Source organism: Mustelus asterias, chromosome 19, assembly GCF_964213995.1.
Source record: "Mustelus asterias chromosome 19, sMusAst1.hap1.1, whole genome shotgun sequence".
Taxonomy (NCBI): Eukaryota; Metazoa; Chordata; class Chondrichthyes; order Carcharhiniformes; family Triakidae; genus Mustelus; species Mustelus asterias.
This window is the reverse complement of record NC_135819.1, coordinates 79,633,541-79,661,259: the sequence shown is the minus strand read 5'-3', so window position 1 is coordinate 79,661,259 and position 27,719 is coordinate 79,633,541. Positions and strand designations below refer to the sequence as shown.

Sequence of the window (27,719 nt, the reverse complement as noted above, 5' to 3'; positions counted from 1 at the left end):
GATGTTGGTTGAGGAATAAATATTCGCCAGGATACTTGGGAGAACTCCCCTGCCTTCTTTACAATAGTGCCATGAATCACTGCTGTATGTCTAGGAGAGCAGACAGGCCCTTGATTTAGCATCTCATCCAAAAGATGGATCACACCCAACAAACAATCACAAGATACTACACCAGACATATCTATGGCGATCAAAACTGAATTTATTTGAGGGAAACAATTTATTTCCATTATTCCCAATACATTAGAAATTTAAATAATGTATACATGATTGTCAAAGGCAGAGAACCTGGACAAGTCAGTCGCTATATAGGCCCCATAATTAATCTGCCAAACCATTGCCAGAAGTATTAAGGAGGGTGTAAACTTTTGCAATCCATTCATTACATGCACATTACAAGTACATACTGGACAAAATATTGTGGGAAAAAAAAGTACTGACTGAGAAATTTGCAGTAATATTCGCCACATAGACATTCCCGGGCTTAAGAGTATATTTTGAAGCTTTGAAAACATGCCCACAAACTTGAAAGTCGTACAGTTACTAAAGGTGAATGCTCGCAATTAGAATTTTCCTTAGTTCAATTTTGCGTGAGGATAGTTTGGTTGTTGGTAAGAATGAGTCATTAAATTGACGGGAAAACCTCCTTTTAACCTTCAGCAGATTACTTCACTGCTCATTCTTCTTGTTAGGAAATGCACAGAATTGTACATCCAAGAATTCTTACACAATTTAACGAGAATTTACTGGGAAGTTTCCAATGTAAATTGTTTTAGTTTCAGCCTCCTCCTACCCGCCCTCCCCCCTCCCCATATTGTGTTCATTTGAGCTTTCCAAGCCAAGGACTGTTCATGCCCAGTCATGGTGGGCACAAGCCAGCAATTTGGTGCCAGACCAGTGATGAAGCAGCTGTGTTGGTGAGCAAATAAACCTGTTGGACTTTAACCTGGTGTTGTTAAACTTCTTACTGTGTTTACCCCAGTCCAACGCCGGCATCTCCACATGGTGAGCATTAAGGCATGGCCAATAAGTTATCTGATTAGGAAAAGGTGGGTTCCACTTGCTGCATCCCCTCTGACAGTTTATCTGAGGTCGGATATTCTTCGCACAATCATTCCTCCTCCCGACTGCCATTCAGCACACTCCTGTACCAACGCGCCGCGCGTTGCTTTACCAACTTGAAAGCTTAGAAAATCCTACTGGATTACTTGGTGGTGGGTTCCGCCCACTTTACCACCAGCTAGTTGTCTTTTTAAAAAAAAATCACAGGAAGCTTCATGTAAACAATTCACGGACAGCAAGACAATTGCATGGGAAAATGTAGTTTACAATGTTGTATAGAACTCATTAAAACACCTTCTCAACACTTTGGTCTTGTAACGGGTTTAAAAAAATAAAGTCAATAGGTTAAAGAAGGGGTAGGTTGCTGGTACCCCATCCATTCATGCAATGCAGTGCATCATGCATTCACACACAGGCTTCAATTCACAGTTAAATCTGAATCAGTTCTCAAATTAGATAGCAATTGGGTAATACACTGACAGTGTGCACTGCCTGATTTCAGCCATATAAGATACTATAGGTAGTTGAAATGTAATGGGGAGCCAAGTGTCACATCTGTGTATGAATTCTCTTTTGTATGGACAAAGCTGGAAGTTGCTTCCCAGGAGATTTTGATAAGATGGTTAACCGGCAACTCCACCGTACTGAGGCTGTCTGCAACTCAACTAAGAGTTTAAAGAATATTATTGGCCGGCAATGCTTTACTGTGTCAAACTGTCAGAACAGGTTATTTTAAGGGGACTTGAAGGTGAATTTACAAGGCAATCACATCACAGTAAATGATTACTGCGCTAATAGGTTAGAACAGAAGAATTGTTATGCAAGATGAGAGCCTCAATAAGCAAAGCTATTTCTCATTCCCACCCACTCTGCTTCTCACCACATCCATCAGTCCATTCCCCCTCCAGCTACACTTCAAATTGTCTCTTGAATCAATTTATACTATCTGCTTCAATGATCTTCTTGAGTAACTCATTTTACAAGAACATTACCCTGGTGTAAAAGCAGTTCCTCTCGATTTCCCTTTCTACTGCTAGCTTCCTACGTTATTAAATTATACCATCTGGCATTTTGAACCCTTCCAGCAAATGATAAGTTAACAATTTGAGTGTAAAGAAATCTTTTTGTGGCCGTGAATTTGTGCAGACATTTTGTGATGTGTATCCATCTGATGTCCCCTCCGGTTAATGCTGGCAAATCCATTATGCTAGAAAGTATGATTTTCCCTTTCCCAATCCCAACCAAGGAAACAGCAGCTGATCTGGATTCGGGGCCATGTTCCTGTATGAATAACCTCCCTGGCTCTTTTTAGGAAGTGCCATCTCTTTGGAGCAGCACGGTGGCACAGTAGTTAGCACTGCTGCCTCACAGCGCCAGGGACACGGGTTCAATTCCGGTCTTGGATTACACTCTGTATGGAGTTTGCACGTTCTCCCCGTGTCTGCGTGGGTTTCTTCCGGGTGCTCCGGTTGCCTTCCACTGTCCAAAGATGCACGAGTTAAGTTGATTGGCCAAGTTAAATTGCCCCAATGTGTCAGGGGATTAGCAGGGTAAATACATGGGGTTGCAGGAATAGGGCCTGGGTGGAATTGCTGTTGATGCAGGCTTGATGGCCCAAATGGCCTCCACTGTAGAGATTCTATGATTCTATTCTAAGTCGATTGTAGAATGTCTTCAAAATGCCATCGAAGGAAGTTCTACATAAATGTTACAATTTAAGATTAATGCCAAGGAGACTCAAGCAAACCTGGGAATAGAGAAGAAATTAGCTGAAAAGTACCCAGTGGTGGGTGGTGGTTAGAGGGTACAGGTCAAGAAAGAACAAGTTGGATGTCCCAGAGATCAGTCTTGGACCTTCATTGTTCTTAATTGCTCAATGCAAACTGGTTGAATTCAGAGAGTTACAGAGGATTGCAAACTATAGGCAGGTCAGCTGTTTCTGAAGAGGTGACTTGGGAATTATAAAATGAGTTAGACAAAATATGTAGTTTGGCAGATTAATGTCTGATTAAGTACAATACAGACAAGTGTGCAGTACCGCACACAGGAAGAGAAAAAAATGGGCTGACGTACTGCATGACTGATGCGAAAATAAGTAAGGGGTTGAAAGATATTGAAGGGTTTAAGTACACTCAATGTTTAACATACCCAACCACTGGGGAACAGCAATAAACAAAGCCAATAGAATGCTGAACTAGCCAAAACAGAATGAGGCATGTCAGAGGAAATAATGTTCAAATAGATCTGGTCAAACACATTGGAGGCCTGACTCTGGTCATCAAGACATAAAAGAGGCATTTAAATCTCAGAGACGAGCCATGAGGTTAATCCCCAGTGTCAGAACATTAGGGCATAAGGATCAACTGGAGAAACTTGGCTTTACATCTTCTGAAGTGAGGCAACTGGGAGCTGAATACTAGACAGAACATTACCTTAAACTCAACAGTGTGAGGGGAGGGGGCAAGGAAATAGTTCAACCAATAAGGGGCAAGTGTAGGATTAGTGTCAGGAAGTTCATCACTTTATGAATAATAAATAGGTGGATTGGGGTTTCTTTTCCTGGTTTTTCTCACAGGAAAGGCCAACATTGTCCTTGGGAAAGTGGTGGTGAACCATCTTATTGAATACAACTGGGGGGTTTAGGCCATTTCGCAAGACAGGTAGGAGTTGCTGTGGATCTGGAGTCACATACAGGCCACACAGGGCAAGGACAACTTTCCCTTCCCTAAAGATGAACCAGTTGTGTTTTTACAACAATCCAGCATAGAACCATAGAATTCTTACAGTGCAGAAGGGCGCCATTCGGCCCATCGAGTTTGCACCAACTATCAGAAAGATAGTTTCCCCCCCACCCCCCCCGCCCCACCATCTCATGACCAATCCACCTAACCCACACGCCCTTGGACACTAAGGCTGGAATTTTACCATCCCACTCACTGTGGGAATCAGAGCGGGCGAGGGGCGGACCACGGAAAGGTCCATTGACTTCGGGCGAGATTTTACGGTTTCGGGATGAGCAAGGCTGTAAACTCCCCTCACAGAGGAGCCAATCCACCTAAGCTGCACATCCTTGGGCTGTGGGAGGAAACCCATGTAGTCACGGGTAGAATGTGCAGACAAACTCCACACAGACAGTCACCCAAAGCCAGGATCGAACTAAGGTCCCTGGCGCTGTGAGGCAGCAGTGCTAACCACTGCACCACCATGCCTCTGTGATCACTGATTCATCTCTCGAAACACAACCATTGGGTCAGCAGTACTAGATGCCTTAATGTTCCACCAGCAAAATTAAACAGACACCAAAGAGGTTAAAGTCTGTTCAGTTAACATCTATCTATCAGTGGTAAATTTACCATAAACCTTCCTGGGGGAAATCTGTGACCAGTGTAACAGCAATGTTCTAACCATTGTAAAGGACTCCTGATAAATGTTGATGTTCTAACATTAAACAGTTAGCCTTTTGGCAATATTAGGGGATGATTTATAGGTTAATGTCTTTAATCAGATTGTAGACAGAGGAAAGTCATTTCAATGTGTGTCCTCTTTAATGTTCACCAGTAAAATTTTGAGGCTATATTGTTAAGTACATGCTTTCTTAAAGCAAAATTATTAACTGCTTCTCCACGTCCCCTTAAGATAAACTACTCACAGGAATATGTCGTTTTCGGCCTCTGATATCATCTCATAACCACGTTCAGTGTCAGCCAAAAAAAAGCTAAAACAGATTTTAAAACGTTCCAGACCCACCAGAAGTATAAAAATAAAACCCCACGCCAAAGAATCCTGCCACATGGTTCAGGGAATGTCCTGGAATTGAAAAGTGTTATTTAAATACTGAAGTAATTGAAACAGATTTAGATTTAACAGGTCTATGCTTTCCTTAGGGGTGTTTTAAATGTATCTATATTTATTTTTTAACGCGGTGTAAAAATTGTTCAGCTAGTTTCTATGACCCTTCTGCCTACAAGAAGTCTTTGAGAAAGGCACAACTAAGCCTTGTAGTACCTTACTTTTCAACATATCTATCTATCTAATTAAGTTAGGGTTCGTCTATCCCAGACAAAGTACTGAATGTTGCTACAAAAAACATTAACCGAAAGCAGAAAAATGTGATTAAAAAGATGCAATATAACAATGCAATATTGGCAGATAATCTACAAATTCAATTAAAGATGACTTTTTGTACGTACAACAAGTGACATTCACTAAAGCCGGAGTTAGCCAGGGTGACATTATATCCTAGCCCTGAATAGTTAAAAGTTCGTGCCCATTTTAGGACAAAAGAATATTTTCATATATAACATTTGAAACCCCGATAGGTTAATATCACAGCATTTCTGTTACTGGTTCAGTCAGCTCACTGCTGTCTATCACAATGTTACAGTATAAGGGGCTCTGCATTGAATAAAAGAAATAAGTACCATGTAAAATAAAACAAGCAACAAGAGCACAATAAATAAGCAATGGATTGTGCTGTCCAGTCAGTGTCTCATTCCTTGGAAAACACACATACTGGAGAAATGTCACTATTCTGGAGAAACATTTTGCACAGTTATTGGGAAAATTATTTCAAATTTATACAAGGCAAAACAAAGCATTGTTAGACTCATATGCACAGCACCAGATACTGTTAAATCCATCAGCACATGATTCAATGCAGTTTATGGTACATGTATTGTATAAGAGTTACAGTATAAAATATGGCCTTTAAAAATCTTTCCTGGGATCCCTCTAGGCTTCAGTGCACATGGCAGGGTGAAATCACTTGAATTCTGGGATGCATCACAGTGATGTTGTTTCCCACTTTTGATTTTGTTAAATGGGGCTCGTCATTTGCTCCCGGTGTGCACTGTGGTGATGGTAGTAGATCGTGCCCTCCCTTCTGATCCTACCGGGGATATGCCAGAGGGAGAAGACACTGCAGACACTATACTACAGGCAGTGGACGGAGACACACCTACAAGAAATACACCAAGGTGGAAAAAAAACAATTATTCAATTATAAACTTCCGGAGAACAGTGAAAATTAACACATAAATCATTTCTGATTAACTTTGACAATCTTTACGTTTTTAGCCAAACACTGTAGTCCCCGAAATTAAACCCTTGATAAGTTTTTCGAATTATGCCACTGATATTTACAGCCGCAGAAATTCACCAAAATAATGGGATAAAGTTGAAGGAAACTTCTAATTAAAAACCAAAAACCATTTTGCAAAGTTATCTTTCTTAACTTTCACACGAGGCAAATCTGTTTAGTTTATTATTTATTTCTTAATGGCACAAGTAGGCTTACATTAACGCTGCAATGATGTTAGTGTGAAAATCCCCGAGTCGCCACACTCCGGCGCCTGTTCGGGTACACTGAGGGAGAATTTACCATGGCCAATGCACCCTAACCAGCACGTCTTTCGCACTGTGGGAGGAAACCAGAGCACCCGGAGGAAACCCACGCAGACACGGGGAAAAATGTGCAGACTCCGCACAGACAGTGACCCGAGCTGGGAATCGACCCTGGGTCCCTGACGCTGTGAGGCAGCAGTGCTGACCAATGTGCAATGATGGGATAAAGTTGACGGAAACTTCTAATTAAAAACCAACAACCATTTTGCAAAGCTGTTGTTCTTAACTTTTACACGGGGCAAATCTGTAGACCACTGCTAGAGTAATTTATTGTGACAAATGATTCCTAGAATCACAGAAAGAACCATTTAGCTCTTCAGACCATTGCCAGATCTCTGCAGGAGTAATTTAGCCATCCCCATCCATTCCTCAAGCGCTCTGCAGATCTATTTTATACAGGAGCTTGTCAGTATTATTATCGTTCAAACCTGGACTCTTCCTGCCCCTACAACCTTTTTAATGCATAACTGATACTTGAGCAGAGAATTCTGCCCATTGAAAGAGACAAGGAATGTATCACATGCACTGACTTAGTTTTAAAATAGATTCTTGTGTTTTGTAATATATATCTTCAGAATTGGATGATTTGTTAATAACATATGTGAAATAAATAAATCAAATTAAATCGATTGGGGTAAAGGTCAGGTAGAAACAAATGTTAGAATTTTGCATCTCATAGCTGACCTTTCACTACTAGAATCATAGAATCACTACAGTGCAAAAGGAGGCCATTCGGCCCATCAGGCCTGCAAGATAACAATCCCAGCCAGGCCCTATCCCCGTAACCCTAGGTATTTACCCTGCTAATCTCCCTGACATTAAGGCGCAACTTAGCATGGCCAATCAACCTAACCCGCACATCTTTCGATTTTCACAGTAACTTCATTGCAGTGTTAATGTAAGCCTACTTGTGACATTAATAAATAATTTTTCTAAATTTTAAAATTTTAAATCTTTGGAGTGTGGGAGGAAACTGGAGCGCCCGGAGGAAACCCACGCAGACATGGGGAGAACATGGAAACTCCACACAGACAGTCACCTGAGGCCGGAATTGGACCTGGGTACCTGGCGCTGTGAGGCAGCAGTGCTAACCACCATGCTACTGTACTAGCCAAAGTTACAGATACAGAGAAATGTACAAAGTGGAGGAGAGGTGGTGGATGTTGAAATGGATGAAACAGGAGTGTTGATAAACTCATTCCAACACTTTTTAAAGTTTAAAGCTTATTTATTAGTCACAAGTAAGGCTTACATTAACACTGCAATGAAGTTACTGTGAAATCCCCCTAGTCGCCACAGTCCAGCGCCTGTTCAGGTCAATACACCTAACCAGCACGTCTTCCAGAATGTGTGAGGAAACCGGAGCACCCGGAGGAAACCCATGCAGACACGGAGAAAGCATGCAAACTCCACACAGACAGCGACCCAAGCTGGGAATCGAACCTGGGTCCCTGGCGCTGTGAAGCAGCAGTGCTAACCACTGTGCTACCGTGCCACCCGATTTTCTGTTCCCGGTCCTCCCACTGGTACTCTTCCTGTCCCTTCAGTTTATGCTGACGCTCGATCTCTGTCCCTCTTCACCCCATGGGTACAGTAGCAATCACTTTACATTCCCAACAACGATGTGCACAATAATAATCCCAGTTGACTGGCTTGTTTATTTTGTTCCAACTACATTCATATGTCCCTATCCTTGGGGAAGTGTTACGCTTGGACCTTGTGACCAGAAATTGTGTAAATCACATTTACTCTCAGTTCCAACCACATCTAGAGGGAATTCTACCGTCACTGAGAATTCTTAGATCCACGGAAATATCATGTTCCCCATGTCAAATGTGTTGTATACTAATATCTTGGAGCAACACCTAGATGACACACCAGCTTATGTGTGTGCAACAGGTGTACGCACAGTGCTTTGAAATGTCTGCTCCATATTTACAACACTACCTTCCAACAACTCCTACAGTTTGGTTACATTTCTCTGCATCCATACCCAGGCTTAATCAATCACTCGCAGTGTGCACAGATAAACAGCAGACTCACATAATCGAACACAGAACAATTGAACAAATGACAATACAGAATTGCAAGGTTGAAGGGGGAGCAGTGTATCATGGATGGCAAATATTGTTCGTTATACATCAGTAGCAAAAATTAAAATGACTGCATTATAAAAATCAATACAATGTGTGATGATAGTGTACTATTGCCATTTTATCTATCTATCTATATATATATATATGTTTATATTTAAGGGGACTGTTTACAGATTTGGCTCTATTCGGCAGTCGGTGTGTCTGGAAAACATTTAGCTCAGAACAACGAACAAAGAACAATACAGCACAGGAACAGGCCCTTCGGCCCTCCAAGCCTGTGCCGCTCCCTGGTCCAAACTAGACCATTCTTTTGTATCCTTCCATTCCCACTCCGTTCAGATGCTGGGAGAGCAGGATAATTATTCATTTTAGTCATAGTGTTTACTAGGATAGAGCTAATGGATTTTTGTTTATAGAAGGAGATTTCCCCTGGGGCTTTGGATTAAAGGAATGGAAGGTGGGTTTATGTAGACAGGGTCATGTGATGTTGTGGTTAATGGGAAGAGCTAGGCCTGTAGTACAGAAACAGCTTTCCTCAGTTCTGCGTGGGAATTGCTTGAAGACAGAGGTGTTCTGCAAAATGCTGAAACTCATTTTCCTTCTCTGAAACCTTCAAGGCTGATGACACTTATTATAGCAAGTAGATTTATGGTCGCTAACTGTATTTAAGATGGCTTTTGAGTCTGTAAGAGGAATGTTGCTCATTTGGAACTGAAGCAGACATAAGTTAGAAATTCGAGTTGTTTCCTTTCATTTTTAAATATTGTTCAACTGTTAATAGTTAAGCTGCTTCATTTGTTAGAGTCATAGTTAAACTGTGTTATTAAATAAAGTTTGCTTTACTATAAAATGTCCCTAATTTGTCGGTGGAATTACTCCTGGAATGAAGCATCCTATCCTCAAATTTATGCAAAAATAGAAAATTTGTTGGAATCTTGTCTGGTGTCCTAATCTAACTGGGGGTTCTAGTCCAGGACCCGAACTAAGGTAAGTTGCACTCAAATTCATTGCCGTAATACTTGCAGCTGTTGTTAAAATGGTGCAATTCCTTTTCTTTCCCTGGCCAATTAAAAATTGAGAAACACAAGTTTTATGAAGACAGTGTTCCTTTTACTGGAATGATACAGGAAGGTGATCAGAATAGAAACTTTCCCACTCTAACGCAGAATACCATGCATCAACGTCAGGTTTTGATTTTGGTGAAAATTGCAAGCTTTTGAAAAGCAGGACTGTAATTGCCATTTATATTAGCTGCCACGCCAAAGAAACCCTGGGACAAAAAGCAGAATAGTGCAGGCTCTATGAACAATTGGGAAAACATCACACGGTGGATGGACTTTGAAACATTGCGCTCTGTATTTCAACATTCTGGAACACAATAACTCATAACCTGCCAAAAGCCAATGATATATTGAAGCAGTCTTGTCAGAGTTTAGCCAGAAAGTAATTACCAAGAGAACCAGTGAAATAATAAGGACATGACAGCCTTGGAGAGGAATCAGGCCGAAATTACTATGGGAGGCAATGGTCTAGTGGTATTATCACTAGCCTGTTAATTCAGAAACTCAGCTGAGGTTCTGGGGGACCCGGGTTCGAATCCTGTCATGGCAGATGGTGGAATTTGAATTCAATAAAAAACATCTGGAATTAAGAATCTACTGATGACCATGAAACCATTGTCGGAAAAACCCATCTGGTTCACTAATGTCCTTTCGGGAAGGAAATCTGCCGTCCTTACCTGGTCTGGCCTACATGTGACTCCAGAACCACAGCAATGTGGTTGATTCTCAACTGCCCTCTGAAATGGCCTAGCAAACCACTCAGTTTCAACGGCAACTAGGAATGGGCAATAAATTCTGGCCCAGCCACTGACACCCAAATCCCGTGAATGAACTTTAAAAGATCATTTCAGGAATGAGGGATCGCAGTCACGGGGAGAGTTTGGAAAAGCCACAACTATTTTCATTAGAGAAGGGTAAGAGGAAATTTAATAAAAGTGCTCAAAACCACCAAGTTTTTAGACGGGGTAAATTGAAAGAAATGGTTTTCTAATTGATGAACGGTTGATAACAAGAGGGCCCAGAGGTAACGTGAGGGAATTGGATAAGCATCTGAAGGGAAATGAAACCGGAGATTTCTCGGGAAAAGGGAGGGAAGTGGCACTAACTAAAGAAAAAACAGAGACCCGAATTATCTCACTCTGCGCTGTAATCAGTCCATATCCTAGTCACTGGGTGTTGGAGAGGTCCAGGATTGAGGCTCAGGTACGTCCAGAAGTAGTTATGTAAGCATACACAACTTAATCAGTACTACACCAGTCAGTGTATTCACTGACCAGGACATTCTGGAAGCTATTTTGTATGCAATTTAAAAACTCTATTTACTTGTTGCCTTTCCATCAGATGGTTTTCTTCCAGTTTGTATTTGGTAGCATGCATATATATATTTTTATGGGGAACGGATTACTTATAATGTGCTTAACCTGACACTATCATGTGAAAATTATTGGATCAGGCCATGTCAGTAATAGGAGAAAAAGGGTTGTAGCAGTTTAAAAGATTAAAGAGTATCTCACTAGAATCATAGAATCTCTACAGTGCAAAACGAGGCCATTCAGCCCATCGAGTCTGCACCGACCACAATCCCACCCAGGCCCTATTACCCATAACCCTATGCGTTTACCCTAGCTAGCCCCCCTGACATTAAAGGGATATTTAGCATGGTCAATCCACTTAACCCGCACATCTTTGGAGGAAACCGGAGCACCCGGAGGAAACCCACACAGACACGGGGAGAATGTGCAGTCTCCGCACTGACAGTGATCCAAGCCGGGAATCAAACCCAGATCCCTGGCGCTGTGAGTGCTAACCACTGTGCCACCGAGCCACTCGTTAATGAATCAAATATGCAGTTGTGAATTGTAAGAACAACTGCTTGAAAAGCAGGTGTTTGCTAAAATAAACTTCTAAAATGCCTTTGTCCAGAATAGGGATGTATGGACAGACAACTTGGCAAATGTTTGTGTGGGTTCCAAACCTTATCAGACTGTTTACCTCAAGAAGGGTCACAAAAGACATTTTTGAAATTCAATGGGTTGAATTTTCCAGTTCTGCCCGTAACGGGAATCCGTGCGGGTGAGGGGCGGACCATGGAAAGGTCCATTGACCTCGGGTGGGATTTTCCGATTTTGGGGCCAGCGCGGCTGGAAAATCCCGCCCAATGAATGTTTAACAACTGCAAATAAGATCCTTCTGCTTGCTGGCCTGCTTACAGAACAAAGACAATGAATTGATAAGGATCTGAATAAAAAGCTAAACAAAGAACCCTCGATGGGAGAAAGGCTGTTGATCGTCTAATCGCTAAGATGGAAGCAAGATTCCTCAGCGTGGGAGCAGCTGCCTTTGGATTACATTCTATGAGAGGCTGAAAGAGAGAAGCATCTTGTACATCATGAGGCTTCTCAACAGGGAGACACCAAGGAAGCTTTCTCGAAACAGTTGTCATGCTGCTAAACCAGGCTAGAATGGACCATAACCATTCACTCCCTGGAGCTGCTCTGTTTCCTGAGCCCTGCTGGAAAGGCAAATTACCACTCTTCAACGACAGAAGCATCACAGCTGCTAAACTGAACCTTGGCTTTCAGCCCCTTCACTTTAGAAAGAAGGGATTCAAGCAGAAACTGATTTGAAATCTCGAGTTGGGAAGGATCACTTTCTTTTTCTGAATTTTAATCTTTATATCTGTAATTTACTGATTTATTTTGTCACTTTTATTGAAGTAACTTTCAGCAGTAGTTTTTAGTAATAAATGAACCTTTTTAAGGTTTAAAGCTTGTCTGCTGGGTTGTTTTTAAATTACTCATAAATTAAAAGCCCCCCCCCCCGCCCCCTCCTACACACACGCTCAGACACATACACACACACTCACTCACACACTCAGACACACGCACACACACACACACACACTCACACACTCTCACACACACACTCACACATTCTCACACACACACACACTCAGACACACGCACACACACACTCACACTCACACACTCTCACACACACACTCACACATTCTCACACACACACACTCACACACATTCTCACACACATTCTCACACACACAGATACATGCATACACACTCGCACACACTCACACGCACACTCACACATGTTCTTAGCCCATGGACCACTTTAATAAAACTTGGTTGTGACAGGAGTTGCGCCCATTAAATATTCGAGTGCTGATTTGCTGATGATCCCCCACCATCCGTCCTGCCGGAGTGCATTTTGGGAATTTGGATGTGTGCTGCTCACTATTCTCTATCTGCTGTCGAAGGGAGAAGATGGGGTGTACAGTGCACCCACACTCCTGCTGTGACCTCTCACTGGCTGAGGTGTCTGCCGGCAAATCAAGAAACGTTCCCGTCCGCGTACTCCTGTCAAAATATATTCTGGGAAACTAAGACTCGGAAGCACAAATTCCACACTGGGGAATGCTGGCCTAGCAATGTGTACATCCTGTGAATTAATTTTAAAAAACACAACGGAATTCAGCCTGAAGTTTGAAGCATTCATTGAGCTTGGAGAAACTCTCCCCTCCCCCTCCGATAAATGTGATTATTTTTTGCAAAGTACTTACAATCTTTACGAGATGAGACATCTGGTAGTGGATTGCTAGGTTTGCGGTTCGTCTGTGCATTCAAATTTGATCCATCCAGACTACTGCCCAGGTGCAATCTCCTCATGTGTCGTATAACAGCTGTAGCGTTAAACGCTTGCTGCAAATAAAGACAATTTATTTCCAAAACATGAAAGAAGGAAAACAGTTTAAGTTCAAATCTCTGAAACTGTACATTTTATTAAGTGAGGGGAGGGACGCAGACTAAACTGCAAATGATAGAGAGCCAAGAGGCTATGTTCCATTAGAAAATTCATCTTAAACAATTAGGAAGATTTACTCTATATGTTGTACAATAATATTGGGGCGGCACGGTGGCACAGTGGTTAGCACTGCTGCCTTACAGCACCAGGGACCTGGGTTCAATTCCCGGCTTGGGCCACTGTGTGGAGTTTGCACGTTCTCTCCATGTCTGTGTGGAATTCCTCCAAGTGCTCCGGTTTCCTCCCACTCCAAAGATGTGCGGGTTAGGTGGATTGTCCATGCTAAATTGCCCCCTAGTGTCAGGGGATTAGTGGGCAAAATACCTGGGGCTACGAAGATAGGGCCTGGGTGGAATTGTTGTTGGTGCAGGCTTGATGAGCAGAATGGCCTCCTCCTGCACTGTAGGGATTCTGTGATTCCATGGTAGAAGGCTGGGCTAATAATTTTGACACACATAGGCCATCACCTTAAACATTCACTGCCTCCACCATCAACACATAGTGGCAGCCATATGTACCGCCTACAAGATGCAGTGCAGTAACTTGCCAAGGCTCCTTAGACAGCACTTTCCAAACCTGTGATCTCTACCATCTAGAAGGACAAAGGCAGCAGACGCAAAAGGGAACACCACCAGCTGAAGGTTCCCCTCCGAGTCACTTATCATCCCGACTTGGAAACATATCGCCGCTCCTTCACTGTTGCTGGGTGAAAATCCTGGAACTCGCTCCCTAACAGCACAGTGGGTGTACTTACACCCCATGGACTGCGGCAGCTCATCACCACCTTCTCAAGGACAATTTGGGATAGGCAATAAATGCTGGACAAGCCAGCGGTGCCCACATCCCATAAAAAGAATAAAACTAAACAATAGTGGGTTTGCTGCAGTTAAAAAGAATAGAATTAGTCAAGGTTCATAGAATCATAGAATCCCTACAGTGCAGAATGAGGCTATTTGGCTCTTCGAGCCTGCACCGACAACAATCCCACTCAGGCCCTATCCCCATAACCCCACGTATTTACCCGGCTAATCCCTCTAACCTACGCATCCTGGGACACTAAGGGGCAATTTAGCATGGCCAATACACCTAACCCGCACATCTTTGGATTGTGGGAGGAAACCGGAGCACCCGGAGGAAACCCACGCAGACATGGGGAGAACGTGCAAACTCCACACAGACAGTGACCCAAGCTGGGAATCAAACCCGGGTCCCTGGCGCTGTGAGACAGCAGTGTTAACCACTGTGTCACCATGCCACCCAGGTTAAGGTTATAAGGTTATTCAACTGAAGGAGCAAATCGCAGGGCCCAGTCCTTGAACAACGTAATCATTCTCAACCTGGAGCCGGATAGTGTTGCATGTTTCGGCGATATTTCAGTGCCACTGCTTTCCTATCCGAATTTCTCTTCTTTCACTGCACCCAGCCCCACACCCAAACCCCAGACTGAGCTGAAGGTGACGTGTGAACCACACTGAAAGCCTGAAAGACAATTGTGTGCCCGACTCACTGAGTCTCCTTCTACACCCTGCTCATAACAGGACTCCGTGCGTGCGGGAACAAAGCAGTCGGGCAGTTAATTGCTCCACTATCCGTGGCCGTGCAGGATCCTACGAAGTGCCTTGGGACATTTCACTCTGTTAAAGGTGCTATATAAATGCAGGTTGTTGCTGTTGCACACATTTTCCACCTTCGGAATAGACATAAAACCTATTTGGGCGCCCGATACAATCTCCAGTCGACACATCACCGTTCTCAGGGCTTCACAAGTCAAACTGGGCTTTGGTTTCACCAGATGATAAACAAGACAGATTGCACACTTCAGTCATTCGGTAACACAGTCTGTTTCACCCGTTATCACGGAGCTTGCTGATAAAGACAACGTGTTGGAGAATCCTGAAATATGACAATCAGCACCTGTTAAAATTAAATGTAGATCCGGCATCAAACTGGCCATCAGTGAGCTGAGATTTAATGGGCAGGTTAGACCCTGGGAGTTGGGCAGACAGATAATGGGCCATTAACTGTGATTTGTCATTTTTAAACAGATTATCTTCTTATATGCATTGCCTTCATCGGCTGGAGCATCGAGTATAAAAGTTGGCAAATTATGTTACAGTTGTATAAAATGTTGGTTAGGCCACATTTGGAACACTGCGTCCAATTCTGGTCACCTCACTACCAGAAGGACGTGGAGGTTTTGGAGGGAGTACAGAAAGGGTTTACCAGGATGTTGCCTGATATGGAGGGTATTAGCTATGAGGAGAGATTGAATAAACTGGGATTGTTCTCCCTGGGAAGACAAAGGCTGAGGCGTGACCTGATAGAAGTTTATAAAATTATGAGGAGCATAGATAGGGTGAGCAGTTGGAAGCTTTTTCCCAGGGCAGAAATGACAATTACAAGGGGGCACAAGTTCAAGGTAAGGGGGGAAAGGTTCAGTGGGGATGTGCGGGGGAAATGTTTTACACAGAGGGTGGGGGGGGCCTGGAATGCATTGCCACGTGAGGTGGTTGAGGCAGACACGTTAGCGACATTTAAGACTTATCTGGAAAGGCACATGAACAGACGGGGAATGGAGGGATACAGACGGTTGGTCTAATTAGGACAGCGTGATTGGCGCAGGCTTGGAGGGCCTGTTCCTGTGCTGTTCTGTTCTTTGTTCTATTTCTCTGTGGTATGAAATCAGTAGCTGCTCACCCTCCATTTGCTCTTTGCAAAGTTCTTCCTGATTTGCGCACTGACGGACTCGTGAATGTTCTTGTTCAATGCCGTGTCTCCGGCAATCCTGAAAAGCAAAGAACGGGGGTTACTCATACCAAATAAAGTTTGCGTATGTCGTGGGCATCAGCATTACTCTGACTAAATTCTATCAGCCACGTTGATAGGTTGGAAAAGTCGGGACTGTTTTCCCTGGAGGAGAGAAGGCCGAGAGGAGATTTAATCGAGGTCTTCAAAATCATGAGGCATCTGGGCAGAGGGAAAACCTGTTTCCATTGGTGGAAGGATTGAGAATCAAAGGGCACCAGGTTTAAGGAACTTGGCAAAAGAAGCAAGGGAGATGTGAGGAGAAACGTTTTCACATAGCGAGTGGTTAGGATCTGAGGGGTTGAATCTTCTGGTCCTGTGGGAATCATCACGGGTGGGAAGGAAATTTGACGGACCATTTAAAAGTCCATTCACCTCAGATGGGAAGTTCTGGTCTTGGGGCGGGAAAAATCCCACCCCTGGAATTCACTGCCTGAGAGTATAATGGAGGCAGATTCAATTGAGGCATGTAAGAGGCAATTGAGGCATGTAAGAGGCAATTGCATCATTATCTTAAAGGAATAATGGTTCGAGGTAAAAGGTGAGGGATGGCTCTAGGTGCATTGCTAGGTGCAGACTGGATGGGCTGAATGGCCTCCTTCTGTGCTGTAACAATTCTGTGATTCTGCAATTAAGGCAAAGCTGGAAATGACTTTATTCCGGTTTTCCTTCCAGGATATTTCCTCCCACCCATCCTGTATTCACACTCGGAGAGGAAGGTAAGTGAATGAATGACAGAGGATTGAGCAAGTTATCATTGCTTACACTTAATGCTCAAAATTATCTCACTTGCTCTTTGGGAAGTTTTGATTTCTGTTGCTTTCAACAGATGATATGGTATCATCGTGGCTATGTTACGGGGCAAGTCATGCAGAGGCTTGGACTAATGTCCCAGAGACATGAGTTCAAATCTCACTATGGCAGTTGGAGAAATTTAAATTCAATAACATAAATATATCTGGAATTAAGAGCCAGTCTCAGTGACAAAGACCATAAAGCTACCAGATTGTTGTAAAAACCCATCGGGTGGACTATTGCCCCTTTAGGGAAGGAAATCTATCATACTTAATTGGCCCAGACTTATCTGTGACTCCAAACACCACAGCAAAGTGGTTGATTCTTAACTGCCCTCTGAAATGGCCGAGCAAGCTACCTTCTCAATCAAGGGCAATCACTGCCCTTGTTCTGTGAATGCATGGATTTGAAGAGGAAACAGGCAGGGCTCACTCACTGGCTCTGGCCAACTTCCATAAACTAGACCACTTCGTCAAAGTGCAAAGTGCACTTAGACAGTCGTTATATACCAGACATATTCCACAATGAAGAACAAAATGAATAAGCAGCTAATCTGGTTTTGTTATAATGTTTGGGATGGGTGCCAGGCGTGTGTTAGAGTACCAGCCCTTCATGCCCGCTTGCTAATTGAAATGAAAACGCTGAGGGGACAGAGCAGCAAGGAAGCAGATTTTAGATGTTAAGTCACCATTGATTTTACTATTTAAAAACTGTTTGTGCACTAACACGACGCTTAAATAAACCAAGGTTTACTTACAATCAGGAAATTAACTCAAATCTCCCCCCCCCCACTCCCCGCCCCACCCCTTGCTGCCTCTGTATTTGCTTAAAACCTGTCACGCCTCTAATCTTTCCACAGTTCTGACAACAGGTCATTGACCTGTAACACAAACACTTGTTTATCTCAACATTGATTTGATTTGATTTATTATTGTCACATGTATTAACATACAGTGAAAAGTATTGTTTCTTGAGCGCTATACAGACAAAGCATACCATTCACAGAGAAGGAAAGGGGAGAGTGCAGAATGTAGTGTTACAGTCATAGCTAGGGTGTAGAGAAAGATCAACTTAATGCAAGGTAAGTCCATTCAAAGGTCTGACAGCAGCAGGGAAGAAGCTGTTCTTGAGCCAGTTGGTACGTGACCTCAGACTTTTGTATCATTTTCCCAACGGAAGAAGGTGGAAGAGAGAATGTCCGGGGTGTACGGGGTCCTTAATTATGCTGGCTGCTTTGCCGAGGAAGCGGGAAATGTAGACAGAGTCAATGGATGGGAGGCTGGTTTGCGTGATGGATTGGGCTACATTCATGACCTTTTGTAGTTTCTTGCGGTCTTGGGCAGAGCAGCAGCCCCATACCAAGCAGTGATACAACCAGAAAGAATGCTTTCTATGGTGTATCTTTAAAAGTTGATGAGAGTCGTAGCTGACATGCCAAATTTCCTTAGTCTTCTGAGAAAGTAGAAGCGTTGGTGGGCTTTCCTAACTATAGTGTTGGCATGGGGGGACCAGGACAGGTTGTTGGTGATCTGGACACCTAAAAACTTGAAGCTCACATGCTCGCTTGCAACATGCACAGGAACATCTGTTCTACTTCGTCTCTGTTGATGTGGACAGGATGTGGAGATGCCAGCGTTGGACTGGGATAAGCACAGTAAGAAATCTCACAACACCAGGTTAAAGTTTAACAGGCTTATTTGGTAGCACAAGCCACAAGCTTTCAGAGCGCTGCTCCTTCATCAAGTGAGTGGGAGTTCTGTTCACAAACAGGGCATATATAGACACAAACTCAATTTACAAAATAATGGTTGGAATGCGAGTCTTTACAGGTAATCAAGTGTTGTGAGACTTCTTGACGTAGACAGGGGCATGTTCTCCTTTACGCTTCCTGAAGTCGATGACAATCTCCTTCGTTTTGTTGACATTGAGAGAGAGATTATTGTTGTTGCACCAGTTCACCAGATTCTCGATCTCATTCCTGTACTCTGTCTCTTCATTGTTTGAGGTCCGACCCACTACGGTGGTGTCATCAGCAAACTAGAAAATTGAAATGGAGGGGAATTTGGCCGCACAGTTGTAGGTGTATACGGAGTATAGTAGCGGGTTGAGAACACAGCCTTGTGGGGCACCGGTGTTGAGGATGATCGTGGAGGAGGTGTTGTTGCCTCTCCTTACTGATTGTGGTCTGTGAGTTAGGAAGTTCAGGGTCCAGTCGCAGAGGGAGGTGCCGAGGTCCAGACCACGGAGTTTGGAGATGAGTTTCGTAGGAATAATGGCGTTGAAGGCTGAGCTGTGGTCAATAAATAGGAACCTGACATAGGTGTCCTTGTTATCCAGGTGTTCCAGGGTTGAGTGCAGGGCCAGGGAGATGGTGTCTGCTGTGGACCTGTTGTGGCGATAGGCAAACTGTAGTGGATCCAGGTAGTCCGGGAGGCTGGAATTGATTCATGCCATGACTAACCTTTCAAGGCACTTCATAATGATGGACGTCATAGCCACCGGCCGATAGTCATTAAGGCTGTTTGGCTTTTCTTTGGTACAGGGATGATGGTCGTCTTCTTGAAGCAGATAGGCACCTCAGATTGTTGTAAAGGGAGGTTGAAGATGTCTGTGAATACCCCCGCCAGCTGATCCGCACAGGATCTGAGTGCTCGTCCAGATACCCCATCCGGACCAGTAGCTTTCCATGGGTTGACTTTCGAGAAAGCTGCTCTGACATCTGCAATGGCGACCTCAGGTCATCCAAGGCTTCCAGGGTGGAGGGCATGCTCTCACTGACCTCTTGCTCAAAACGGACGTAGAATGCATTGAGCTCATCAGGGAGGGGTGCATTGGTGCCAATGATTTTACATGCCTTCATCTTGTAGCCTGTTATGCCTTGCAGATCTTGCCATAGTCAGTGGGGGTCGGTGTGGCTAGCCTGGGACTCTAGCTTGGTCCGGTATTGTCTTTTGGCATCTTTGATAGGTCTCCTTAGATCACATCTGGCTTTCTTGTATAGGTCAGGGTCACCTGACTTGAACGCCTCAGACCTGGACTTCAGCAAGCAGTGGATATCCCTTTCATCCCTGGTTTCCAGTTGGCAAACACGTGGATTTGCTTCTTTGGCACAGAGTCTTCTACACACTTACTAATGTAGTGGCGTACTCGTTCAGGCTGGTCGCAGAATTTATAATACTGACCAGCCCACTGACTACAAACAGCCTCCGTAGGAGATCATCCGATTCCTCAGACCAACATTGCACGACTCTCTTTGATGAATTCTCCCGCTTCAGTTTTTGCTTGTAAGCCGGGAGCGGGAGCACAGCCTTGTGGTCTGATTTGCCAAAGCGTGGGCGGGCGATAGAGCGGTAGGCATGTCTGATATTTGTGTAGCAGTGGTCGAGGGTGTTTGGGCCTCTGGTGGAACAGGAGACATGTTGGTGGTAACTTGATAGTACGCTCTTGTGCTTGGCCTTACTGAAATCCCCGGCCATGATGAACAAGGCCTCAGGATGTTTCGTCTCAAGGCTATTTGAAGTGGTGTATATTTCGTCCAGCGCGATCTTCACGTCTGCATGGGGTGGGATGTAAACTGCCGTCAGGATAACAGGGGTGAACTCCCGTGGAAGGTAGTAGAGGTGGCATTTTAGCGCCAGGTATTCTAGGTCTGGTGAGCAGAAACTCGCCAGTGTTGTGATGGTGACGCTTCCTGAACTGCTGAGTATTTCCAGCATTTTCCAATTGTCAATCACACTTTGGGCAGGATTTTCCAGCTGCTTTCGCCCTAAGACTGGAAAATCTCACCCAAAGTCAATGGACCTTTGCATGGACCTTTGCATGGCCCACGACAATTCCCGTGGCGGCTGGGATGGGAAAATTCCTCCCTTTGTTTGTATTATTTTTAGTTTATTTTTTATGGGAATTGAGTGTCGCTGGCGAGGCCAGCATTTATTACCTGTCTCTAACTGCCATCCTGAGGGCAGTTAAGAGTCAACCCCATTGCTGTGGGTCTAGAGTCACATGTAGGCCAGACTTGGTAAGGATGGCAGATTTCCTTCCCTCAAGGAAATTAGTGAAGCAGCTGGGTTTTCCGGCAATTGACAATGGTTTTGTGGTCACCATCATTGGACTTTTGAATTCCAGATGTTTATTAGATTCATATTTCACCATCCGCCATGGTGGGATTGCTCTGGGACCACGGATTACTAGTCCAGTGACAATACCATTGCACCACTACCTTCCCCAGTGTGTGTGTGGTCAGGATTTTATGGCTCCTCCAGCCCAACGGGATATTACAGTTCCGTCAAAGTAAACGACAATTTAAATGGCTTGTGAGAAAGAGAGCGTAAGTTTGTGAGTGAGTGAGTGGGTGTGCGAGTATGTGCGAGTGTCTTTGTGTGTGCGGCGAGTGTGAAGAAGTGCTTTTTAATTATTGCTCGTGAATTTACGGAATACCTGGAGTAAACTTTCCAGGCCCGCCCACCGTGTATCATTCTCGAGGAATTAAGGGCTATGGGGAGAGAGCGGGTAAATGGAGTTGAAATCAACCATGATTGAATGGTGGAGTGGACTCGATGGGCCGAATGGCCTTACTTCCGCTCCTATGTCTTATGGTCTTATGGTCTTATGGTCATGAGAAGGAGCATGGGTGCAGCTCCAATGGGAACATCACCAACTCCAAGGTCCACTCCAGGTCACACACCATTCAGACACGGACTCTGCTCCTTCACTGTCACTGGGACTAAATCCTGAAGCACGCTGCTCAACCTTCACCACATGGTCTGCCGCAGTTCAGGAAGGAAGCTCCTCACCTCCTTCTCAAGGCTAACTAGGGAATTGTTATGGGTGGGACGGATAATTTGATGGACCATTTAAAGTTCCATTGACCTCAGGTGGGAATTTCCAATATTGGGGCAGATGTGACTGGAAAATCCCATCCCTCTTTTTAACCTAGAACCCATATCTTATACTGACAAGTTGACAAGTTAATTTAAAATAGTCTTTACCAGTTCCATACTGTTCACTATCTTCTAAACCTAAGGTCAACTTTCAGACGTGGGAAAGACTGGGCCAGACTGAAAAGCCCAAATTTCTTCAGTCTTTCTTCATACCCCGACTTCCCACAGCTGTGAATTGGAGACTTTCACGAGGGACTTGTCAGCTGTCTTTTCAAATGCTACAGGAGTGCCTCATGTTTTTCCCTCAAAGAAGCTGAGAGAGGAGCGAATCTTCCCTCTTAGTTATTGTTTACGAGCTTCTTGTTCTGCAAATGTTCATCAGAGTTGTTCCTGATAATCAGATTCCTTTATTTTGCACAGAGTCATAGAATGGTGCAGCACGGAAGAAGACAATTCAACCCATCATTTCTATACCGGCTCTTTGAAAGAATGATCCAATTAGTCCCTCTCCCCTGTTCTTTCTCCATAGCCCTGTGTGTCGATAATTGCCAGTGCCACATGCATGGCATGCAGTCCCAGTATTTATGATTAAAATCTCTTAACAGTCCACTGAACCCATGTCCCTAGTGTAATACCATAAACAGCTTTTGCTGTCCTGCCATTTCCTATTCATTATCCATTCTTCCTGTTAATGATAACCAGGGATGTCTCAACGAGCAAGCCCCAGTATTTGAGACTTTGCTCATGGAAAGATCTCATCACAATGCTAAAGTTTCCAAAAGTCAAGCTTTTAATATAATGAGAAAATTCAACACCGAGGCAAGGTCTTAAACATGATGATTTTCACTATATTTACCACAGGACTAGACCCAAAGCAGTGGGTTGAAAACAAGAGTATAGAAATATACTCTGGGTGGCATGGTGCACAGTGGTTAGCACTTTTGCTTCATAGTAAGAAGTCTCACTACACCAGGTTAAAGTCCAACAGGTTTATTTGGTAGCACAAGCTTTCGGAGCACTGCCCCTTCTTCAGGTGAGAAGGAGCCTGAAACTCCGAAAGCCCGTGCTGCCAAATAAACCTGTTGGACTTTAACCTGGTGTAGTGAGACTTCTTGCCGTGCTTACCCCAGAACAACGCCGGTATCTCCACATCATGGCTACCATCGACGCCTCACAGCGCCAGGGTCCCAGGTTCAACTACGGCCTCAGGCACTGGCTGTGTGGAGTTTGCACATTCTCCCCGTGTCTGCGTGGGTTTCCTCCGGGTGCTCCGGTTTCCTCCCACAGTCCAAAGATATGCGGGTCAGGGTGATTGGCTATGCTAAATTAACCCTAGTGTCAGGGGGATTAGCAGGGTAAATGGGTGGGGTAACAGGAATAGGGCCCGGGTGGGATTGTGGTCGGTACAGTCTTGATGGGCCGAATCACCTCCTTCTGTACTGTAGGAATTCTATGAATAAAGAGGTCATTTTCAGGTTGGCAGGTGCCACCAGGTCCAGTGCTGTGGCCTCAGCTATTTACGATCGATATAAATGCTATTTAAATGTAAGTCTTTCTTTCCTCTTCATCAATGAAGGACAGAGCGTAATGTATCCAAGTTTGCCTTGCTGATATCCACTTCTGGCTTTGCTAAGTTCCATTCGCTCTCCATGGTTTTAAGGGCCTTGCCTCACTCCACTTCAATGGCCTCCAGCAGCCAGACAACTCTGTACGTATATCTCTGAAACTCCACCAGCTAGTCCTTGCACCTTCAGCCGCTCCAATTGACCTCTGCTCTCTGAATTCCTTGGCCTCCTGCTCTTGGAAACCTTCTGAAACTTGCTTCTTTGATTGTATTTTTGGCCACACCATTGACTTTCTTCTCTTTGCCTTGTTTACTGTCTAAGGTTCCTGTTGCATTGGTCAACTTTGTGTCCTTTGTGTAAGAGCAGCAGCGTTGGATAAATATGCAAACTCCGATCTGGTTCTGCGGCTTAAAGTTAAACTAATTGGAGCTCGGCAGAAAATAAATCTTCAATGTCAGCCAATAAATACAACATCTTAAAGGTTATATTTGGATTCGGTTTCTATTGCTATAATCAATGGTTTTCATATAGTTAACTCATCTCACCCCAAACACTCTGCTAATGAAAAGCTGCTCAACTCAGATTCCTTTGGGGAGGGTTCAGCTTTGAGTGACCCTACTTAAAAATATTCCTCACTGCTACTCTTTAAACCTGACTCACACACACACACACAATCTGAAATGAAACCCATTCTCTGCAATGTGAGAGCCAGATGCTTTCGGAGAGACATGTGTTTTATCGTGTTTTGTACATTACACATTTGTTGGTCCAATACCTGATTTCCCAGAAAACTGTTCCAACAGCTTGTGTGTGTAAAGAAATACTTCCTGGCATGTCTTAAACGTGCCCATCACGGCGATAAACTGCCCTGTCGCCTTAATGCATCTGAAAATAATGATCTGGATTTGCCACGTCGAACTCTCCAAGAATCTTAACAGCCTCAATGAGGGCCTTCTCACCAACTTTTACAGATGCACCATAGTAAGCATTTTTTCTGGTTGTATCACAGCTTGGTTTGGCTCCTGCTCTGCCCAAGACTGCAAGGAACTACAAAAGGTCGTGAACGAAGCCCAGTCCATCAATCAAACCAGCCTCCCATCCATTGACTCTGTCTACACTTCCCACTGCCTCAGAAAAGCAGCCAGCATAATCAAGGACCCCACGCACCCCGGACATTCTCTCTTCCATGTTTTTCCGTCGGGAAAAAGATACAAAAGTCTGAGGTCACGTACCAACCGACTCAAGAACAGCTTCTTCCGTGCTGCCATCAGACTTTTGAATGGACCTACCTCACATTAAGTTGATCTTTCTCTACACCCTAGCTACGACATTCTGCACTCTCTCCTTTCCTTCTCTATGAACGATATGCTTTGTCGATATAGTACGCAAGAAACAATACTTTTCACTGCATATGAATACATGTGACAATAATAAATCAAATCAAATCGAAGTCCATCAGGATTCTCTACAGAAATACGCAGGGTAAGTGGCACACTTGTTGGGGAGGTAGGAGTGAAAGAGAACATTAGGTCATAGAGTCGTACAGAGCAGAAAATGCCCTTCGGCATTTGTCTGCGCCAAAAATAACTGTTACTAATGTCACGCTAATCCCATCGTCCAGCACTTGCCCCATATCCTTGAATGTTACGACATTTCAAGAGCTCATCCAAATACATTTTTAAAGGTTGTAAGGTTTCCGGCCTCCACAACCTTCCCAGGCGGCGCATTCCAGATTCCCACCATCCTCTGAGTGAAAAAATATTTTCTCAAATCCCCTCTGAATCTCCTGCCCTTTACCCTCAAACTCTGCCCCCTCGTGATTGACCCCTCAACTAAGGGGAACAGCTGCTTCCTACTCACCCTGTCCATACCCCTCATAACCTGATACACCTCAATCACGTCCCCCCTCAGCCTTCTCTGCTCTAAAGAAACCAATCTAAGCCTATCCAGTCTCTCCTTATAGCTCAAAGCTCCATCCCAGGCAACATCGTAGTGAATCTCCTCTGTACCCCTTCCAGTGCAATCACATCCTTCCTATAGTGAGGTGACCAGAACTGCACACAGTCCTCCAGCTGTGGCCTAGCCAACATTCTGTACAACTTCAATATTACCTCCTTGCTTTTATACTCTATGCCACGACTGATAAAAGCAAGGTGGCAGAGCATGTGTTCACCTGCTCTGCCACCTTCAAGGATCTGTGAATAAGTACGCCAAGATCCATCTGTTCCTCTGAGCTTCCTACATTAAATACTCCCCTGCCTTGTTAGAGTGCATCACCTCACATTTATCAGGGTTAAATACCATCTGCCACTGCTCTGACCATCGGACCAACCCATCTATATCTTCCTCTAACCTACAACCTTCTTCTTCACTATTAACCACCCTCCCAATCTTGGTGTTGTGGTAAACCACTGTTAAGCTTATTGCCTGTGTGTGTGTGACATGCCTGGGCATGCCCCTGCCGGCCCTGCCTGAGACTCCTCCCCCCCTGGTCCAGGTATAAAGGTGACTGCTCCCCACCCCCCTGCCTCAGTCTCTGGACCAGTTCATCAGCATGGGTGTGCTCCAAGTCTTTTGCGAATAAAAGCCTATTTGTTCTTGCATACAAACTAGTCTTTGCTTGATTGATAGTGCATCAAGTGTCATCTGTAAACTCATTCCACCCTGGTTATCATCTATATCGTTTATGTTTACAACAAACAGTAAGAGTCCCAGCACTGATCCTTGTGGTAGACCGCTGGACACCGGCCTCATTCAAACAGCCTTCTACCACCACCCTTTGTATCCTATTACTGAGCCAGTGTCTGATCCTCTCGCCACGTTTCCCTGAATTCCATGTGCTTCAACCTTCTTAATCAGTCTCCCATGTGGGACCTTGTCAAAACCTTTTCTAAAATCCATATAAACTACATCAGTTGCGGTTCCCTCATCCACACACTCAATCACACTTTCGAAAAATTCGATCAAGTATCAAATTCTATGAAGTATGCAACAATATAATGAAGGTTTAAGCAAATTTATTGACGTGCCTGCTATCCTGGTACACAGTCAATTTATTTTCCAGATGCTCCATTAAAAATAGGCCAACCGTAAACAGAACTTACATTTCTACCCAATGGGGAGTGAGGATCAGTCCCTTCTGACCTCGATCATCTTTGCTATGAGCCCTCACATGATCGCTACAGCCTCCACCAGCTAAAAATAACCTCTCTCTCCAGCACAGACCCTGGGGAAATGACTAACACAATTATCAAATTGCTGGTGAGAAGGTTTAACGGGTAAAAGCACCTCCCGGTATGGTTCTGGTCCATAAGGAATAGGAAGGAGCCCAGGTGGTATCCCTTTTTCTATTTCAAATAGCTAGCGTGAGATTCTTCTAAAGTTAAAGTTAAAAGTTTAAAGTTTATTGATTAGTCACTAGTAGGCTTACATTAACACTGCAGTGAAGTTACTGTGAAAATCCCCCAGTTATCACACTCCGGCACCTGTTCGGGTACACTGAGGGAGAATTTAGCATGGCCAATGCACCTAACCAGCACATCTTTCAGACTGTGGGAGGAAACCGGAGCACCTGCAAGAAACCCACGCAGGTACGGGGACAATGTGCAAACTCCACACAGACAGTGAGCCAAGCCGAGAATCGAACCTGGGTCCCTGGTGCTGTGAAACAGCAGTGCTAACCACTGTGTCACCGTGCCTCTCAGCCGCATGTTTCCTGCCGACAGGAGGTGGTGCATTGTTTGCTAGTGGCGGGATTCTCTGGTCCCACTGCTGTCAATAGGAATTCCCATTGAAGTCACCTCCTGCTGGTGGGAAACCCGTAGTCAGGCGTTCGCTGCCAGCGGAACCAGAGAATCCCACCGGCGTGAATGGCCGGAGAATTCCGGCCCTGATATTTGCCAGAACAGCACTCGTGAAGCTATGGTTCATCTCCGTCTGAACTAGGAAAGAGAAGCATTCAGCCACATTCGTCCTACTACCTGGTGAGTTCCCATGGAAGGTGCAGACTTGCAGCCAATGGACAGGTGCAGGATCAGCCTGACAGGTACCTTGCAAGCGAGTAGCCAGTCCAGACCGGCAGACCTGGCAGACGATGGGGATACTGGACTAAGCACAGTAAGAAGTCTCACAACACCAGGTTAAAGTCCAACAGGTTTATTTGGTAGCAAATACCATTTGCTACCAAATAAACCTGTTGGACTTTAACCTGGTGTTGTGAGACTTCTTACTGTG

The 27,719-nt window shown here is 44.4% G+C and overlaps 1 protein-coding gene across 1 annotated transcript in view; it reads right to left on the bottom strand.

Annotated features, from left to right (window-relative positions):
* Positions 1-4,584: 4,584 nt before the first annotated feature.
* Positions 4,585-27,719, bottom strand: part of camk1da (calcium/calmodulin-dependent protein kinase 1Da) — a 136,653-nt gene continuing 113,518 nt past the window's right edge. The window contains exons 8-10 of the mRNA XM_078234640.1: positions 16,139-16,226; positions 13,200-13,338; positions 4,585-6,019 (exon numbers count right to left, since the gene is read on the bottom strand). Coding sequence (XP_078090766.1) covers positions 5,892-6,019; positions 13,200-13,338; positions 16,139-16,226 — 355 coding nt within the window. The 3' untranslated portion in view covers positions 4,585-5,891. The remainder of the gene's footprint in view (positions 6,020-13,199; positions 13,339-16,138; positions 16,227-27,719) is intronic.